General features: G+C 34.3%; 1 protein-coding gene across 6 annotated transcripts in view; it reads right to left on the bottom strand.

Moving 5' to 3' along the window:
- Positions 1-20,685, bottom strand: part of GLS (glutaminase) — a 79,503-nt gene that overhangs the window by 7,849 nt on the left and 50,969 nt on the right. The window contains exon 15 of one of the 6 annotated variants that reach the window (XM_045806351.2): positions 17,519-20,479. The exons of 4 other annotated variants lie outside the window; for them this stretch is intronic. In XM_045806351.2, coding sequence (XP_045662307.1) covers positions 20,333-20,479 — 147 coding nt within the window. In that variant the 3' untranslated portion in view covers positions 17,519-20,332. Of the gene's footprint in view, positions 1-17,518; positions 20,539-20,685 lie in introns of those variants that run through there. One more of the 6 variants, XM_045806352.2, reaches the window with a different exon arrangement.

Here is a 20,685-nt window from a genome sequence, read left to right as displayed (position 1 = left end):
AGCTCTCCACCAGCCAGGGGTCTCCTTGCCGTCTTTGGGCCTACGCTTGCTGTGCTGCCCAAGACGCACTTTCCCCAGATAGTGAGGCTCCTGCCCTCATGGCATTCAGGTCTCTACTTAAAAGTTATCTCACAGATTCTAAAATACCTCTTTTTCATCATTCCTTATCCCTTACCTTGCTTTATCTCTTCAGAGCACTTATCATTATCTGACACCATATATATTATATTTCACATTACATAGCTGATTTTACATACACACACACACACTCTCCCAAAGCATCAAATATTCGAACTGTTACCACCCCTTGGGGAATTCAATTGTAATCAATATCGATTCTTCTACCCCAACTTTTACTTCAGTTATCATCACCAGATTTGTTCAATCCTCCTCACTGGTCCCTCTGCTTCTGGCCCTGCCACCCACCAAAACTTCCCCACATATTTCCACTCATCTTCTCAAAATATTGCTCTGATCATTAAAGGTTTCTCAGCATGGGAGTGTCAAAAAAATCCCCAAATTATTCTTGATAAAACTTAAATTCTTTAGCCTTGCATTCAAGATTCTTCACTCCAGCTAGCTCACTTTTCTCTCTCAACCTCAACAGAACAAAACTGGTCTTACTTATTGCTCTTGTTTTTATCTTTGTTGTCTATGCTCCTTTTTCTCCTTTTGGGTTTTGATTAGGGCTTGATTAATCAAGCCCTTCCATTCCTTCCATGGCTGGCCGGGAAGCCTTTGAAAGCTCCTTCTCTGCTACCACACTTCCTCAGGCATCTCATCCAGCAGCCACTCTCCATGTCACTTGTTGCCAGTCGCCTGCATGGTGTTTTGTGACAGCATGTACCAAGGAGTCATCAATCAGACCCCCATCTCCCACTACAATCCTGAATGTACCTTTTGCTCCAAGCTATAGTACATACTTTTTATTGCCTGAAAGCATCTGTTCTCCCCCCGCATTTTCATAGCCCCTCTCTAGGAGCTCTACTCCAATCTCTTCAATCAGAAGTCATCTCTTTCTCTGACATTTCCCTCACCATGGCACTACCACATATGGTAGATTTACTTATGTACTTTATCTCCTCTATCACTCAAGAGACATCCAGAGTTCCGACATGGATACCACTCATATATTAACTACCCATAGTTCTTATTCTTTAAGGTATATTAGTCCTTCTGAGCAATAAATCCTTGATGATTTTCAGTGACTGTATGTATGAACTATATCCCCTTTTCAAAATTCTGAATTTAGACCAAGCTAGTTTGAAGAGATATTTTATATATTTTATGTGTCACTTAATTATTCAATATTTCCAAAGGTCTAAAACTCCTTATTAAATAAGGCCAAAGAGTGGCTGGTTTTAGAATATAATCAGTTCATTGAGAGTATAATAATACTTTATTCACAAGCATGTTTCAGCTCAGAGAGAGAAATACAAAATGAGAAAAAAATCAGAAAACTGTAATGTACAAAGGCTCTGTGATTTATCAGGGGAAAAAAATACTAGCTTGCGTTTAAAAAAGTTATTAAAGGGTAACATGGAAGCTTATTAGTCTTCCCATGAAAAAAAAAAGCTAGCTGCAGGGCTGAATCTAGTCCAAGTCATAGATCAAGACAAGAAGGAGCTTGATCACAAAATGAGTGCCATTCACTCCTAGACAGAAAAACACTAGGGGGAACACAGGCACTGGCACCATTCAAAATTAAAACCATGTTTAAGCCAGCAAATAGCCACCTATATTTTTAAGGTTTGCATAAATCATGAAACGAGCTATGGATAGAATGCCAAGAAAGAAAATGGAACAGTCGAACAGTTTTGAGATAGCAGATGGAATGTTATTTCATTTAGGGACGGTCCACTTCCTGGTCTTGTTAAAAGAGTTCCGCAAGTATTCCCAGCTAAACTGGCACACCCTCTGGAATGACGAGCATTGTAAACCGAACTGAAGGACCAGGACACCCTATGAGATGACTTGTGCAACTCCAAGCCAACTCTTGCAAAGGATGTGGGTGTGCTAGCCCTTGATTAGGGCTCAATCCCGTAACTCCCCAATGGATACTTGGGTTATGTTCCTTTTAAAATACCTGTCAAGAAGGCCAGTGCAGAAAACAGTGAGTTCACAGTAACTGTCGAGACAGAGTCATCTGCTATGATGAATCAATCACTCCTCAGTACAAAGAAGCGGAACATACACAGTTCAACAGTAGCCTATATAAATGAAGGGCTCTGATGTTTAATGTATGCTTCCCCGTAGTAAAGAGAAACTTCACTTGGGCATGTAGCCACTAAAAATTCATAAATTAAATGTTAACCAGCTTTCCCTTCATACTGCACATTTTCCAGTACTACTACATTTTCCTTATCAAATCTCTGTGTCGGAACCTGCCAGAACCAGTCAACCTTATCTTAGTTTATTTATACAAAGTCATGACAACAGTAGGACAAAAATGTTACAGTTCACATGAATTCATTTAACACTAGCATACTTGGCATATCAAAATCATACTTTTTCCCCCAAAACAGCTAGAAGCAGTTGGAGATTGTCAATTTTACAATCCTGAAACAAGACATCCCTAATTCTCCAAACCTATCATTCTATTCATTTTAAGCCTGTTTAAAAATTGAATTGTGTGACTTTTTGTCTCCTTCTCCCAAATGCCTCAATTCTGTACAAGCAGCAATTAGAATTACATAATACCACTTTACATTTATGTAGTGAACCGCCTCGAAAAATTCAACATTTAAAAAAGATGTAACTGTTTTTAAACATATCTGATAGGCTGGTTGTAAAAGAAAATTATAGGTATATTTTATTTATTACTATCACTGAGGTTAAGGGCCTTGGCTCAAGGTCATATAGCATATGAATTAGTAATGTCGCTGGGCTACCTTCTCAATTCTGTACAACTAGACCATGGTGATATGAGTCCTTAATAGACCTCAGACTATTATCCAAAAGACAGAAGAAAACCAAAGGATTAAATGGCAATTTAGCTCTAATCCATAAAGGTCCTTTGCTAAATATCAAAAGAAAGGAGGGGAGGTTGGGAGGGAAAGGTTGGAGAAGAGAGACAAAGAGGGAAGAAGGGAGGGAGGATTGATTCATTAGCTTTATTCCAAGTATGTTATTTCCAACTCTGTTACCAACTGCGACACTGTGGCTACCCTGGTTTTTCCTCATTACCTTCTGTCTTCATACAAAAACAAATGCAGCCCTTTTGGAAAGGCTTTAATGAAAAAAAAAGCAGGTGACTGAAAAACCACCCTTCCGTTCCTACCACTTCTAGTTTGGTGTAAGCAGCTCTCTCATTTCCAGCTCACTACAGTATCTGTTGCCATGGAACGGATACTCTCCGTCATCTGTTAAATAAACCATCATCATGCCAGATCCAATTTTGTTTTAAAAGCTTCACGCCAACTTGGCCTTTTAGAGCCTTTAAATGAAAATAAGTTTTCAGCCTTCTTTCATAAATATTTTTCTTAAGGTCAGATTAAGAAATGCAAACCTATTATAGTATAGCTAAAGAAAAATATTAAGTTGTCAGCAAATGTAAATTAATCTCTTACCAACAAGGGTAGAAATATAAACCTGCAGAATGTGTATGTGAGCAAAGATATTTCCTCTTTCCCTTATTGAATATTCATACAAATATCATATGGACATGAAAAAACAAAATTATAGTACTTTTGTGATTAGAAAGTGGAAGATGAGTATGAGCCTACATGCTCCTAAGCTCTCCCACTGACTTACTCAGACACAACTATTAATCTGCTATATATAGACAAAATTAATCCAAACTGACATGATCAGAGGATTAGAGAAAATCCTTCAAGGGAATAAACAGTCCAGCAACTTCATGACATTTCCACATTTTTACACAAATGCAGGAGGTGCTCACACAATAATTTTAATAGAGAGGAATAAATTGAACACAAAATTTTACTCTAAAGAGGAGCATAGAAATTTCACTTACAAAATACAACCTCAAAATGGCAGATCCAAATACTGCATTCTGCTTGATAAAAGAATAAACTCTTCTAAGCATACCATTTTCAAAATTTCTCAGTGAATAGATTAACTTGAAATAATTTTTATTCTTAAATTAAGAAGTCACAAGTATATCAAAGAAATCTGACAACCCATGAAGACAAAAATTCAGAGTATACATTATTTAGGAAAAAAACAGCTAATACGAACCACCTACTCTCTCTTGACTGAGCTAAGTGCTTCAAGTATTACTATCAGTTATTATTCAAAGGACAGGAAACTGAAGGCTAATGCACTGAAATTAACTTGAGCAAAGTAATAACGCTGGTAAGTGGCAGAGTGAGAGCTCATGCCCAGTCTGACTGAGGCTCGTGGGGTCAGCGCTCTCAACCACTGTGCAATATCTACTGGGCCAAGAGATTTCCTAACAAAACCTAACGTGAGATTTCCTCACCAATACAATACCAAGACTGAATTCAGAAAATAGCAACTAAGAAACAGTTCATAGGGAAATCAGAGATACTAATTTTCTATCAAGGTGCTAACCAAAGGTATTTTGTTCTTAATTGAAAAGAAAATAGACGAACAAAACAAATCATTCAACTTGGCATACCAATGTCACAAAAGGAAAAAGGTTAAAGATATCTTCAGTCTCTGCACTTAAGTCTTTAAAAGTGAAATATGAGTTTTGGGTCAATGTGAATAGAGCAAATATGATTGCTACAGCATTAGCAGCAAATAAACAACTTCTTATCTCAGTGGCTCATGTTATTCTGGTAAAAGCCAATGAACGGCCTAAAAAAATACCAATGGGCCCATTAGCAACCCTCCTTTTATATCCAAGCATAAAAGTAGCTAACAACGTGTCCTTGTGTGGCATGACAAACGGCATTCCTAATTAAGAAGTCAGCAACAAAGAGGAGGAAAATTGAAATAAGCAAGGGCAAAGGCAGCTATTTCCCTGAAGAACAGAAGTGCATTTTCCATGTGGCAAATCGAAGAGTATTTATATGGCACAGTCACAACTATCAAAGTTTCATATCCACTATCTTCCCGGCTCTCTTTCTCTCTTATCCAAATATTTGTAAAACTCCATGAAGATTTGTTTGTTTGTTTTTAAATCACTAATTGGTTTAGTCTGCTATTTTATTTTTTTATTTAACAATATTTTTTTATTGTATTATGTCAGTCCCCATACAGTACATCCCTAGTTTTTGATGTAAAGTTCCATGAAGACTTGTTAACATTAGCGCGTTCAGAGGGATGACAAGGTGCCACACCCCTGGCATGATAAAGTGTCATTTTCATTTACAATTCCTATTAACTAAAAAAAAAACAAGCAGGTAAAACCCCAAAGGGTCAAAGAAACTAAAAGCAAAGAATAAGAGAAGAAAACGGTCACCAAATTCTTGTATGTAATACTTTAAAACAAACGAACAAACAAAACAGGGTCAGGGCAAATAGAATCAAAAGATTCTCACACTTTCCGGTAGAAATTAAAAATAAATATACACAAGTTCCCCGAAAAGAGACGGGGCTCTCTTTCTGCCAAGAAACAAAACAAAGACTTGGCAGCTATAGAGACAGAATCGCGTCTTCAATTTAAAGGACCGAGCTCCCCTTCGCATGCCCTAAATGTTGCTACGACAAAGCACAGGGGCACGAGTATTCTATAGTTATTCCAACCACGACACACTCCCACTGACCGCTTGGATTTCAGAAAGAGATTTCTCATCTCCAGAGAGCCATACTTAATTCTCTGCATTCTTCAATGTGTCTTTTACAGTTCTACTGAGCAAAGTCTGACGTACCGCCTTCATGAACACAGAAAAGGCACAGTAACATGTTTCTCTAGTGCTGTGCACTTTTCAAAGCACTTTCACAGGCACTGTAATATCATCAAATTGTGCTAACAGGTTCCTCCAGGACATCATACAAGAAACTGCTGGAGAATAGGATATTTTTAAGACCCTTAAAAATAATGCAATGTAACACTGTATGAAAAAAAATATATATATATAAATAGGCCAAAAAAAAAAAAAAAACACTCCAGCACCATTCTCAGGGCCTTATCATGAGACTGTTGAGCATGTATCTGTACTTTAACATTTATAATTCTTACCAGTAATATTTTATGTGAAGCAAGGAGGATGGACATGGCAAAATTATACACAGAACTCGTCTGTTAGTGTGATCTTTATTAGTTGAAAATTCTTTAAGTAGAATCAAATTCTAAAAGAAAAAAGCCTAAATGTATGTCTTCTATGTAGGGAGGGTCTAAACTAGATTCTAAAGCCTACTGTTAAAATCGCTATCTGGTAAATGCTCTAAAATCCCTTGCCTGATCTTCCGCAGCTCCTGAACCTAAATTTGGAATGCGGCTATAGGATAATGGGGGAGGGGGGCGGGAGGCAACAGATTAGCGTCACTGCAAATCCGTGGTTACCAACCTCAATAGTAGTCTGACAATGTTGCTGTATTTTCTTCGGCTCTGCCCCGCTCTCCAAGAACAAACATTTCCTATCTTCTACATGCCCTGAAACCGCATAGCCTCCCTCCAACTCCACAACTCATTCTCAGCAGAAAGCCTCCTTTCATACTCTTCAGGAAAATGGAAACCAATGGGCAGAAAGTTCAACTTCTCCTACCATGCCTGCAAATCTACCTACCTGCCTGCCTCTCAATGTCCTATTTTATTGGAAGAGATGTTTCTCCTCCCACCAAACCTAATCCTCCACGTGTGCTGAGAGCTCCATTTCTTTCCAGAGACATCATTTTATTGGTCATTTCCACTCTCCTGTATCTATTTCAAGTTCTGCTTCTTTACTGGGTCTTTTCTATCAGCAGCCAAACCTGCTCTACTTCAATAGTTCTTTGACCTTTAAATCTCAAAGCCAAGAAAATGTTCTTAACTGTGGGGAGGAGGTTACCAATATGGGCTGCCGATTTTTTATTTTCTGAGCACAGACAATAAAAACAACCCAACCATCTACTGATATCATTTACTAAATAAAAGGGCATTTTAACATCAAAAGAAAATTAGGAGAGACATAATGTAAATGGACACCCCTCATCTTACTTAATGCTTATCTGCTATGGTACAGTTGACTGTTCTAAATTTCTCACAATACTCTTTCTTTGACTTCTACTATGTTGTGCTGGATTTTCTCCTAATGGGACATTTTTCCGTAGTGGGAGACCTGTGTACTGTTCTACTTTTAAAATGGGAGTTCTTTAAGGTTCCTTCTCATTCTGCACTTTCTCACACAGCTTGGTAGTTTCAACTCTACTCTCACCATGCTAACAACTCACAGAATTATATCTCCAACTCAGACCACTCTCCTAAGTTTTAGGCCTATATCTGATACTCAACATCACTACTCGGGTACCTCACAAATATAAATATGTCAAATGGAAGTTGCTTTTCTCACACTACCAACTGCGTACCTATGATCCATTCCCTACCCCATCCATACTAAGAGAATCTCTACTAGTTAGAGATAGCAATGTGCCAACCAAAAATTCTTCCCTAGATTCCCTTGTAGTTAGTCTGGTCAGTAAGTGTCAGATGGGCTCCTGGGAACTTATCTGATTTAGGTATCCCTCTTTCTTTTCTTCTTCCACTTTGACCATTCAAGTGAGGCTAAAGGTGAAACAGTTATCTTGCAACTATAAGGTGACAGGCAGGAAGTCTAAGCCAACACACTAACGTTGGTTGGAGTATATCTTACAGACGGCACACATTCTGGATTTTCTATCCCCAGACTTCTTGTTATATTAGAAAAATAACCCCATTCATCTAAACCCCTACTAATCATACTCTTGGTATGTGGTCAAACAGATCCTTAATTGTTACAGTAACCAAAATTCATTTCTCCCTGTACTCTCAAGATTTGCTTCTCCAGTGTTTGCCATCTTAGAAACACAGCACCATCTGCCCTATCACTTATACTAAAACCTGGCTGTCTACTTGACATCACATTCTTTTCATCCACCAAATACTATCACCAAGTGCTGCCAAGCTTCATCTCTCAAACACATCTCGTATCTGTCTACCTTTCTCACATCTATTTCCCCATTTTTAGCCACTACCACATCTCATCTCAGGCCCAGAACTTCAACTTTTGTCTGCCTCTAATCCATTCTCTACAAAGTGGGGTTTTAAAGCCAAATCATGTCATTCCCCTTCTTATAAGCCCTGAAGTTTCCCACTGCACTTTCAATAGTCCAAAACTCTTAATGTGGCATGTAAGATCCTACATAAGTATTTCCCAAACTGTTCAGAGAACTATCTGCAGCAGAAACACCTGGGGTACTTATTAAAAATATAGATGTTTAAAACAATCTCGGAAGTTGTGCCCTAGGATTCTGCATCTTAAAATTAGGACACACTAACAGTTCAAATGCACATTAAGATACAAGGCCTACCCTACATCACGTGGGCTTCGGAGACTCATCCAAGGCCAATCTCCAATCACCTTGCCTCACCCTTCTCCCATAACTTTTGCTTTCTTTCACCTTCACAAATGTGCTCCTTCTGTCCCTGGGCCTTCAAGGCAGACTATCCTATTAATCCTCACCCTTCCTCTAACTCATTCAAAACTTAACTATCACCTTCCAGGGAAAACCAACCATATCTATTTCATCCACACAAAATATTTTTTGCTATTACCTCTGTTGGCACTCCGTACATTTCTATCATTTATTATATTATTATACATATAAAAATATTTTATTTCTTAAAGAAATAAAATGTTATAGATACGGCTCAGTATTCCCCCTGCACTCATTCCCCTCCTTCCCAGAGGTAAGTCTGAGTGCAGACTGGTGTGCATGTTCTTGTACTTTAACTACATTGCACAGTTATCTCAGAGTCTGTTGTATAGGTGTATAAACAGTGTCATTTGGTATATACCATCTCACCTCCTTAATAAGTTAAATGTACTACACATCTACATGTATCAATATGAACAAATCACTTATCACCATTTAAACTATTTTATTAACTATTCAATATCTGCATCCCCTTCTATTTTTTTTAAAGATTTCATTTATTTTTATTTATTTGACAGAGAGAGAGAGAGAGAGAGAGAGAGACAGCCAGCGAGAGAGGAACACAAGCAGGGGGAGTGGGAGAGGAAGAAGCAGGCCCCAGGGCTCGATCCCAGGACCCTGGGATCATGACCTGAGCCAAAGGCAGACACTTAAGGACTGAGCCACCCAGGCGCCCCCTGCATCCCCTTCTAGATTGCAAACAAGGGCTTGATCATAGTCATTAACTATCACATATCCTAAGTATTCTGCAGTATCTAGCATGTATCAGGCAAGAGACAAAAAAATATTGGTTGAATGAAGAAGCAATTAGTGAATGAAAAATAGGATAATGCTAAAGCTAATTTATATAAAATCTGAACTACTCCATCAAATTAAATTCGCTAAATATCTTAAACTAATTGTGTACTGCTTAAACAAAAACTAGCGAAATACTGAGAGAGAACTGGTTCTTCGTAGGAAAAAAATAATTTGAAAAGTTATCCATCTGTATTTATATAGCTGGATCGAATCTTAGACATTGGTAGGGGATCTATATGTAATGCCAGAAATGAAGAGGAAAAAACTCACGCAAAAGGAAAACAAAATTCCTGGTATACAGAATAGATGAAAAGTTGTTTGACAACTAAGTACACAGGATTAATAATACTGAATTGGAGACCTAGAAACCAAGAAATCAGAAGAGTCCTGGCCACTTTCTTAGACGCACTTTAGTGGAAAAGCAACTTCATAAAAAGAGTGAACTATTTGACCACTCCTATCCTACTACATTATTATAAAAGCAATACTGGAAGAACAATTTAATTGGAAAATGGGTACATATACTACCAGCTTCCCTAAGGGTATTGGGATAGGTAGAAGTTATTTTTTAGATGTAATTTAATAGCAGAATTATGTTTCTTCATAGTTCAGTACACGTGGCATGTTTTTGTGATTTTATATCTAACATTATCATTAAAACACATATACAAGAACTATAAATGGCTGTAGATGAGAATACAAAATTTGGTTTTTTTAAACCACTGAATCATTCTAGTTTCTATCCAAAAAAAAATTTTATTCTAAAAATAAGTGCAGATGTGAACAAAGATGAATTCATATTTGGATACTGAGGCTCCAGATCATAGAACTCTTACACAGAAGATAAATGAAAACCCCTACAATTGAGCTCTATGAAAAGCTGTATGGAGTCAGGGTTTATATAGGTTTTAATAAATTGAGGTTAGCTGACAGACATTTAGAGGAGACACACAAAGACTTAAAATGATTTAAAAACGAATCTTCTAAGTCTTAAAGAGTTATAATAAACCTCAGCTTTTAGTGCTAATTCACTAATTTATATTTAATGCTGTAGGAATATACAATAAGGAAACTTTTTAAGTAATGAAAAACACTTGTAAGAAAGCTAAGCTATAAAATTATTTCACTGTAATGGTTGGGGCTGACTTGTTATCTACTATGGTCAAGTTATATTGGAGTTAATTTTCCCACTTAAACATTTTAGAACATAAATGTGCTGTCTGCTGAAAGCCCCCCCAATAATTTCCCATACTTAACTTTTAGTAAAAGTATCTCTGGAGATAGGAACTTCTTTTTTCTATGAGTGAAATAAATACATGCATATTTGAAAATCAATTATAGGATATTGGTGATGTGATGGAGACACCGCCTGCATTATATGTTATAGTGAAAATTGAAATTATCACAGGATAACCTTGTTTGATATGAAATTTCCCTTTTTGTTCTATCACGGCACTCTGAAATTGTTACTGTCCTTAAACTTTCATGGAATATCCCAATTTTATTAACATGGAGACATAAGTTACTCCACTTACATTCTGCAATGGGAAATAATATAGTCTATGGTCAAAAACCCCAAAATGGGCTCTGGAGTCAAAACTGCCTTCATGCAAATCCTGGTTCTATAGATCTAAGAGTTCGGTGACTTTAGGGAACTTACAAGATCTATATAAATCTGTAGAGGTAATAATAGTACCTACTTCATAGACTTCAGGAGGATTAAAAAATTCTCAAAACATTGCACTGGTTAACCCATAGTAAGTTATGGTAAATGCTAAAAGTCATGCTATTCAAATTTTGATGTTATCAGGTGTCTGCTGCTGGTGTATTGGGCAGGCACTGTTGCTGGAGTTGACTGAAATTACTGACACTGAAAGCAAAAGAGGAAGTCTACAGAAAACTGCAAGATCCTTAGGTTAGCAAACTGGACTGCTTGAGCAAACTGAGATTACCTAAATTTTGGCCCATACCTTTGAGGGCTGATCACTATATATTCAGTTCTAGTCTGCACACTGCTAAGCTTCTTGTTATAAGGGACTGGGAAAGGAACTCTAGACTTTGAAGGTCTTTGGGTACAGGCAGCAGGCATAAATGAGACATTCTTTTTAAAATCACTGCCAATTTTAGGTACAAATGGTAACTTCAAACCTGTGATTAAGACTGTTTACAGATTAACAATTACCTACATCAGAATGAATGAGAATTGTACATCTTCCTGAAGCCAATTTTACTCCAACTCTGGAGAAAAGGTTAGTCACAGAACTTGTAGTAAATACTATGTTTTAAAAAATATTAAAGCAGGTAAAAAAAGAATAAAATTTGTATGAATGTTTAAGGTTGAAAACAAGACTCAGAAGTTCATGCCTTATATTACATTAGGTTACCTACCCAGATCCTATGCCCAACTTCCCAGCATTCACTGATCCTATTTAAGTCCAAAAAGCACTAGATAAACCGCAACTTTCAATCTACTTAGAACTTTTGCAGAAGATCCTAAATACTTAACTAAAACAAAATTCTAAAATTCACAATAGCACTGAATGGGGATTTTTGCAAAGCAAAAACTACAAAACTCAATATGCAAACACAGCAACACCCCCCTATCCAGAGTCCCCAAATATAAGGTAAATGCACTAATACATGAGACCATGACATGACAAAGCCCAACATGTAAGGGATACCAAATAAACAGCAGTACTGATTCTGTGGCAGACATATATGGTGGATGTAAAATAAAAGTGCACAACAGAGACAAAATAAAAATTAAAGCTTCTCAAGTTTTTATTACTTGGCTAAAAACATAGCAAATTTGTTTTCTTTTTCCTTTGTTTCTCCTTCAGGTGAAAAAAAAATCGTACGTACTCTAAGTTTTGTTGTCATAACATGTTTTAGTTGAAACACTTCATAAACACACAAGTAGAAAGTTAAGCTCTACTTCCCCACCTCCTTAAAACGATTCTCTAAAGCTTCTCTTTCAGGTAAAAAGAAGAGACATTAAGGCAGGAATATTTTATTGGTATGATTTAAAAGGGTTAATAGTATTAGTCACCATAGAATTTTAACAAAGTCACTTGTTTTATAATTTCATCGAGATGTTAATAAAGTTTCATTGTGCAAAAAAAGTAACATTCATTTCAATTCAAAGTAGAAACAATATTATTTAGTTCATTTCTTTATTTATATTGTAAATCTTGTGCAGGGACCTGGACCCACAGATTTTGTATTCAAAGTTGAAGGTAAAATAATAAATTATCAACAATGAACTTTATTATAATGAAAAAAGCATGAATTTTAACACTCATGTTTTTAATTTTTAAAGAAAATAACTCTAGAATGGCAAGTGTCAACAAAGATTTGGAAATGAACATATCAGCAATATGAAGGCTTAAAAATGAAAACCCATTTTATGAGTAACTTTGATGTAATTTTTATGTTACCTCATTTTCAGCCAAAAACGAGTTATGACAGGAAAAAGTTTAAAAGAAAGAATACCTGAAATTCATATATTTTGAATTTTTCGATTAGGGTCTTTAATTGTGAGTGACTGTGAGAAAGAACAAAACAACAAAATGTGGATGGAGTCCAACGAATAATTTATACTGTGGTTTTATACAACATAATTAATCTCATTTAATGGAATTAAGTGAATCCCCTCAAAGGATAATTGTAATTGCCCCTTAGTGATGATCTGTGAAAGGCACATACAAAATAATGAAAATTAGTAATTAGAAAGAAAAGTTTAATAAGAAGCTAAAGATCATGATTTCAATTTTACAATGGAATGGTCCAAATATGAATAACCAGTGTGACTGATGGGAGTACTTCAAGACCATTCTAATTTTAATAAAATGTGAAAACAAGCAGAGTTTATACTGAGTAAGAGCCAGTCTCCTAAAAGTTCAGGTTCTCATCTATATAAACTTGTAGAGAAAAGAGCTACCCATTAGGCAAGTTTAAATTTTGAGAAGAAACCTATACCTTTTTTTAAGACTAACATGATTTTAAGTTGTAACATTTCTAAGTCAACAAAGCCTTTAAAAAAGTAATGCTTTTCAAGAACAGCAATATAAATTTCCTTCATAAATAAAAAATAAAAATCCCAGGACTATTAAATGTAGGTTGGTGCTAAGGACAATATACATGATAGAAAAACATACTGACAAATGAGGTGCCTTGTTATGAAGCCACCCAGAAATCCAAACATGTAAAATAAAAACAAAGGAAATAAGCTACATATTTTACATAATAGTATGGGCTGGGAAAAGCTAACTTGCAAAGAAAAAGAATTTTTCTTCTAGAAAACATTTGTTTAGAACTCCAATAATCTTTTGCTTATTTAACCTTTTTACCTGTATATTTAACCTAACCCCAAAGGAACTTGTTTTAAAAAGCAAATGGTGCAACATTTATTTTTAGAGCCACATTTTTGCTACCCTTAAACTTTCTTTCAAAGGTTCCAGAGTATGTTTTATTTTTAGAACTACTGTATAATTGTAGCATTCACTTCTAACTTTACTAGTCTTTATAAACTGTGGCATAAGACTGTTTACTAGAAAAATACAATTAAATAGTTATAATCACTGATGGGACAATCAGTTTGCCAAATAACTAGTCATATTAACTATTGTCAAATATGCTTTTCATTACAAATAACTGATAAACAAAAGGCTGTCATAACAAAACACAAAGCAGACCAACTCCAGCAAAACAGAGAAAAAAATATTGAACATACGTTAACTGAGAAAGCAAGGTGCTAAGAAACCTGGAAAAGGGGGTTGGCGAAGTGGGAATTTGTACCAGATAAACTTTAAGATTACCTTCAAGTGCAATTATGGGATTCTTACCTATTTTATTATTTTTTTTAGAGAGAGACCATGTGTGCACACGACTGAGGGAGGGAGAGAGAATCTTAGGCAGGCTCTACACCCAGCGTGGAGCCCAACTCGGGGCCTGATCTCACCACCCCAAGATCATGACCTGAGCTGAAATCAAGAGTCGGACGCTTAACTGACTAAGCTAACACCCTGGTGCCCCTCAATTATGAAATTCCAATAAATTACAAGATTATGGTAAATGAAAGAACATCACAGAGAACTAGAAAGGTTGAACTATGTTTTAAAAGTAAAACAAATTCTTCAGCTGTTTATAGAATATGAACCAAAACTATAACACAGGGCTCCAAGTGGAATTACTGGAATGAGGAGATTTTCATAATGTAAATAAAAATCACCAGTCATGTTAATATGGAAACAAATCTAAAACTATTTCAGGTAAGAACTTTTCCTTTTAAAAGCTAAGCTTTCCAGATAGACAATTTCAATCATCTGAGGTATTAATTAACATTAGAAGTATTTCAGCAAGGTAAATACTTAATGAGAAAAAAAATCATTATTTTTAATAATACTATGTCCAGAAAAATTGTATCCTCAGATATTAAAATTTGGCTTAAAAATATATATACCAAGTTGTTCTTTATCACTGAGATTTAATTAAATATTTCTGAGTTAGTAAATGAGATTTAGAATTGAAAGTCTAATATTGGGCGTTGTGAGATCAATTGCCAATATTTGTCACTTCATTACTCTTTCCTGTGAGCCTCCATACTGAACTGTATGGAGTTCATTGTAGCATTTGGCACCAAGAATCATAATTTCTTTTTTTTCTTTTTTACCCCTTATGTAAGTTCTCAATAAAAAGTAATTTATGCAAAAAAATACCACAAATACCACCCAAAAAAGCAATACATTCAAGTGCTAATTTGTGTCATTCATTTTAGTTAAAGGTTAATGTAATTGATTAGAAAGCCATTATAAAAGTTTAATCAACATAGGCTTTACATATTTTGCGTATCTTAAAAATCTCTATAGCTACAACTTCTAAAAATCACTACAGTGGATCTACAATCTACAAAACAAATAGTAAAGTCAACCTTAAAATTAATGAACTTTCATATTTCGAAATATAATTAAAAGGAACATTTCAAAACTATAGTATAATAGAATCACTTCATTAAATACAAAGATTTATGATCAGTCTCCTTAACATCTTCTATTTAAAAAGCAAGCACCTTTTCTATCACTATTTAAGAAATTAAGGGCTCTTTAACATCAAGTTTTGCCAGCTCTGTTTTACGTTGGACAGATTTTTGCTTTAGATGCCTTTACAGTAGTTTTAAAAATGAAAACAGACTAAGTGTAACTCTAAATTTCTTCAAGTCTGTACGGTATTCGCTCTGATAAACTACTTGGGCAGGGGAAGAGAGAAGGATAAAAGGACCTCTCCCAGTCCAACTGAATTCCTTCCATTTCTATGCAATGTAAGAAACAAATGTTTAAACTATGTTTACAATGTGAAATAAAAGTGGTTGAACTTAATATACTTGAATATATTTTCCTGTTTAATTTTGCCTTTGAACTCCATGACAGAGAATGGACTAAGGTAAAGTATCCTGAATAAATCTACGTGAAAATCTGAAGGATGGGCCATGATGCCTCATAACAGCTAGATCTCCAACATCCGGTTTTGGTTTTATTACACAATATAAATATTACATTTAATATAAAATAGTAAAGGAACTGAGCAGAAATCATGTTACTTTTTGAAAAAATTGCATTCTAGCATTTTCAAGATTGTTTAGGAGAAACACCCAAATTTTCATATATGATAGTAAAGCACATTCTTAAAATAAAAATTGTGCACAATTTTTGGAATAAAACTATTCCATAAGCTGTACATTATTTTAAGTTGAATATAATCCTTCCATATAATAAATTTTTGCTTTCCCTTTTATGGAGTTCCCCGATACTGCTACTCTCTTACTTGGACAGCACAAGTAGTGAATGGGCACAAAGAGAGAAAGTACAATCTTTAAATTGAACAAGTAAAATATGTTATATAATTTATAAATCCTGGGGACAGCAAAAATGTTAAGAGTTCTTTTACGATAAAACTTGGAATAGGAATAAAGCAAAGAACCATTTACACATAACATACTATGTGGAAAGGATTGCTGCTGATTTTCAGAAGACGGATGGATGGGTGAATGGACAGACGGACAGATAAACAGACAGACACAGATAGATACACTCACAAACACATACATATAGAACATGCATACATTATATATAAGTTATCAAGATATAGACTGACATATCAGTATATATCAGTGTTTCTTTCCACATATATACATGCCCATAAAACTCTACATTGTCAGACCAAGACCACCAAGCTCTTTAAGTCACCTCTCCTTTTCCTTTAAATGGATTAAAAAACAACAAAATTCCAAGTTTATCTTTAAAAGTAAGCAATCATAAACATTACATTGTGAATATATCATGACACTTGAACGCCATATCTACTAGTCCCCAAATTTACTAGATTTTACTTTAACAAAAAATCCCACAGATAAATACAAATTCTTATAAGCAATGGTATTTTCCTTTCAAATAGTTTTAAAATTCTACAATATATTTGGAACATCTTCTCCGGATACAAATGACAGATCTGATCAAACAGAAATATTTAAAGTACGGTTGACCTTGAACAATGTTGGAGTGGGGGTTAGGGATACCGGCCCCTATGTAGTTGAAAATCTGCACATAACTTTTGATTCTCCCAAAACTTAGCAACTAATAGCCTACGCTGACCAGAAGCTTTACCAAGAACATACACTGTTAATTAAAGCATATTTCGTACGTTATAGTAGGCTAGGGAAAAAAATGTTATTAAGAAAATCATAAGGAAGATAAAATACATTACAGTATTGTACTATAAATCAAATTATGTAAGTGGACCCATGCAGTTCAAACCTCTGTTGAGAGTCAGCTGTACTGTACTTGACTAACAATGCATGGAGCCTCATTATTATAATTTGGACTATGTTGTATAAATATACAGAAAGAAGTAAGTTCCTTTTGAAAACTAAATTCCTTAAAAAGTAGTTAAGATGAATTTCTATATTATAGTTATTCCACTCAATTACAAATTGTACTGTGAATGACAATTCTAAAGTAGTATTAGGATACTCTTCATTTGATTTAGCAATGTTTTTCCTATGCTAGACAACAGATAAAACAACAGCGACACAGTGAGATACTCTTCCTCAGAAAGCAGAAACAGTATATACGGTAGACTTTTTTTTTTTTTTTAAGTTGTCAAATAGAAAAACAACAAAAAAAAAAATTGGGAAAAAAGTCTTTATTCAAATACTTCTAGTACAACCAATAGGAAAATGTCCTCTCCCTCAAAAAACCCCACCAACTCTACACTTTGCTTAAAAATAAAAAAATCAAACAAAGCCCTTTTGAGTAGTTCTCATATCTCTTCACAACAGCCTCAGAATTAAAAATATAAAACATTTTAATAGTATCTTCATAAAGGAAATTTTTTAAGTTAAAATTCCAACTACTTGTACTTAAAATGCTAGAGTTGCTTTCATCAAAAAAAAAAAACAATAAAATCAGCTTAAAATAAATTTATTGTACAATACAAAAAGTAGGCATACTGGAAAATAAAAGGTACATTATTAAATATACAAAGCAAATGAAAGAAAGCTAAATAACACAAATGTTTTAATCCAAACACTAAGATAAAATGCACAACATTTATGCTAAAAATAAAGTATTTCAGGAAGGATATGCATTTCAAAAGAAATGTTAATAATGGAAAAAAAAAGAAAAACAAATGTGCTAACTTCTAAATGCTTGAATATCAAGAATCAGTAATGGCATGAAACATTAAATCCACAATACTGGGTACTTTTCAAGAACTTTATTTGAAAAGGTATTAAAAATACTGAAGGAATTGATTTAAAGAATGTCCTTAAATCTGGCAAAGATTCTTTCTTTTTTTTTTTTTTTTAAAGTAAAGTTTGGGGACCTATTCACAGTATCTTCCCCCTTCTTCCATTTGGATACTGTCCTACAAAAATTTCTGGATGCTCATCCTTAACAAGATTTTTTAAACACAGCATAGATAACAGTACTACACTGGTAAGTGTGCGTTTACTCCTTACCAACATAAGTGCCATAAATTAACAACATAATTTTGAAACCTATAAATATGGACACAATAGGAAACATTAAATTTGCATTTTACAAAGTAAAACCAATCTTCAAATGAAATAGTAAAATGTAACAATAGCATAAGGGGGAAAAAAAAAGCTTTTTTCCCAATCTATTAATTAAGACACTCCCCAAACTGCAAATGGCTTTGGTGGAACTCATAGTACAAATGATACTGTTTAAAGGTGTTGCAGAGGTGAGGCCTTCAAGAAAACCACTCCCCTGTAAATGGCCAAACCAGAAACATCCGGTGAGATATGCACTGGATATTTGTACATTACAGAAATATTCAAGTAACCATAAAATCCTTGATAAAATCCTCTAAAACTTAACATATAATTATTTAAATATTTAAGTTTAATACTTAAGTTAGCCCAAAAAGCTTTTGACCAACACCTTTGGAAGGGAGGACTTCTTTTTCTATTACCACAGTTCCCAAGCTCCAGACATCATATAATCAGGTTTTTTGTATTTATATTTGCACAGTATCTAAATTACTCAGTGAAATCTTTTTTACAACAGTATTATTTACTTTCATGGATGTTATCCACCACATATATACCATGACACTTAAAAAAAAAAAAAAAAAAGACTATCAAGTTCTCCTTCTAATCCCCAGGCCCCATCACTGCCTCTCCAAAATCTACAAGTTTAAAAATGAATAAAACAAAAACTAAAACACCTTGCAGGTATGGGAAACTGTGGGAAAACCAAAGAGGTATTTGGAAGAAGGAAGAAGTGTGAATAGGTCCAAGAGAATTTTACAATCACTTTGCCAAGACAGACTTTAATAAACATTGTAAATTATTCAAATAGTCCTTCTCTTAAAAACAAGTTCTGATTCTCAATATTGCATTTTTATAACCAAACAAAAAGATTCAGATCTAACATTTTAGTAGCATACTTACTACCATCAGACTGAATTCATTTCCTAAGTACTCTAAAAGAGTTCAAATAAAACAAACTTTATGAGATGTTATTATAATTTATCATAAAAGATTCATTAGCATTTGTGAAATTATTAGGGTAATAAAAATATTAAAAGCTAAAACCAAGAATTCACCATTCATACTTAAATATAACATAGAAAAAGTAACGTGGATAATACGAAAATAAAATTGTTCAGGTAAACATTTCACTTGAAGACACTCACTGTTGCTCCTTCTGAGTAACCATTATAGCTTTTTAACAGTGAAACGTCATTATCTTACTTCTGAAATTCTTTGGCTGGAATGTTTTAGTAACATAAGACACTCCTGTACATGACAATTTTGACAGAACATAGAGGAATTGCAAAATAAAAAAAGCAAAGACATGATTTATATTTTAAAGTGTTTGATAAAATTTAAAATGAAGTTTTAAAAATTTAAAGCCAATCTATCACTAAAAATGGCATAAAATGTAAACTTAAGCTAATTTTATAATCTACTGCTATGTTAAATAATTTGGGATTCATTAATTTTTCCTTTTTAGTTTTGTATTTAGCACAGATATAACTTTCTACTGCCCCTACAGACATCATGTAAGTTTTAAAACTGGGAAAGAAAAAACAAAATGTAATGAAACTTGTGAGTTCAATGTGTGGGTTTTAGAACCAAAAAATTAAATATTTGTTACTATTTTAAAATGAGGATTAAGTTAAAATTTTAATTATACCATGAAAAAATTTAAAGGAATTTTTCCTTTTTGCATCTTTTAAAAATAAAGCAAATTTGCTGTACTTATTTATAAATACTTTTTAAAAGACCAACAAATCCACTTTTTAATCTATTATCTTTATACAAAGATTAAAAGGAAAAAAAGCTTTATGGCTCCAGCACCCAAGGTTGAAAACACAAAAAACTCAAATAAATATTTATAGTATGCAAAAAAGCTAAAGATGTTTGAGAGGTTAAATGAAGAACATTCTGAAACTAGAACCCATTTCTTTAGCTTTTCTCTCCCAGACTTTCCATTCTATATACTACAGTTGTAGAGATGTCCTCATTTGACTCAGGTGACACTTTTTTCCATACTGTCTCTTTTAAAGCAAGTTCTTGTTGGAGACTTTCATAGTCCAATGGTCCAAAGGAATGCTAGTTGTTCAAGCAACATACATAATTTATTAGTGCACTTGAGTGAAGAAAGGTCCAAGCTATAAAACGGTATTTTTCAATGAATGTTATTAAAATCTGTTAACATTTTCACCCACCACCATATGATGTTTTGTTCCATGTTACTCATGTTGACTCTCATGGAAGTTTCTATTCTGTTGGCTTCGCATAATTCTCATAAATTATTA

The sequence above is a fragment of the Ursus americanus genome, chromosome 1 (genome assembly GCF_024610735.1).
Source record: "Ursus americanus isolate L20-20 chromosome 1, mUrsAme1.1.p, whole genome shotgun sequence".
NCBI classification, from domain to species: domain Eukaryota; kingdom Metazoa; phylum Chordata; class Mammalia; order Carnivora; family Ursidae; genus Ursus; species Ursus americanus.
This window is presented reverse-complemented; position numbering and strand designations above follow the sequence as displayed.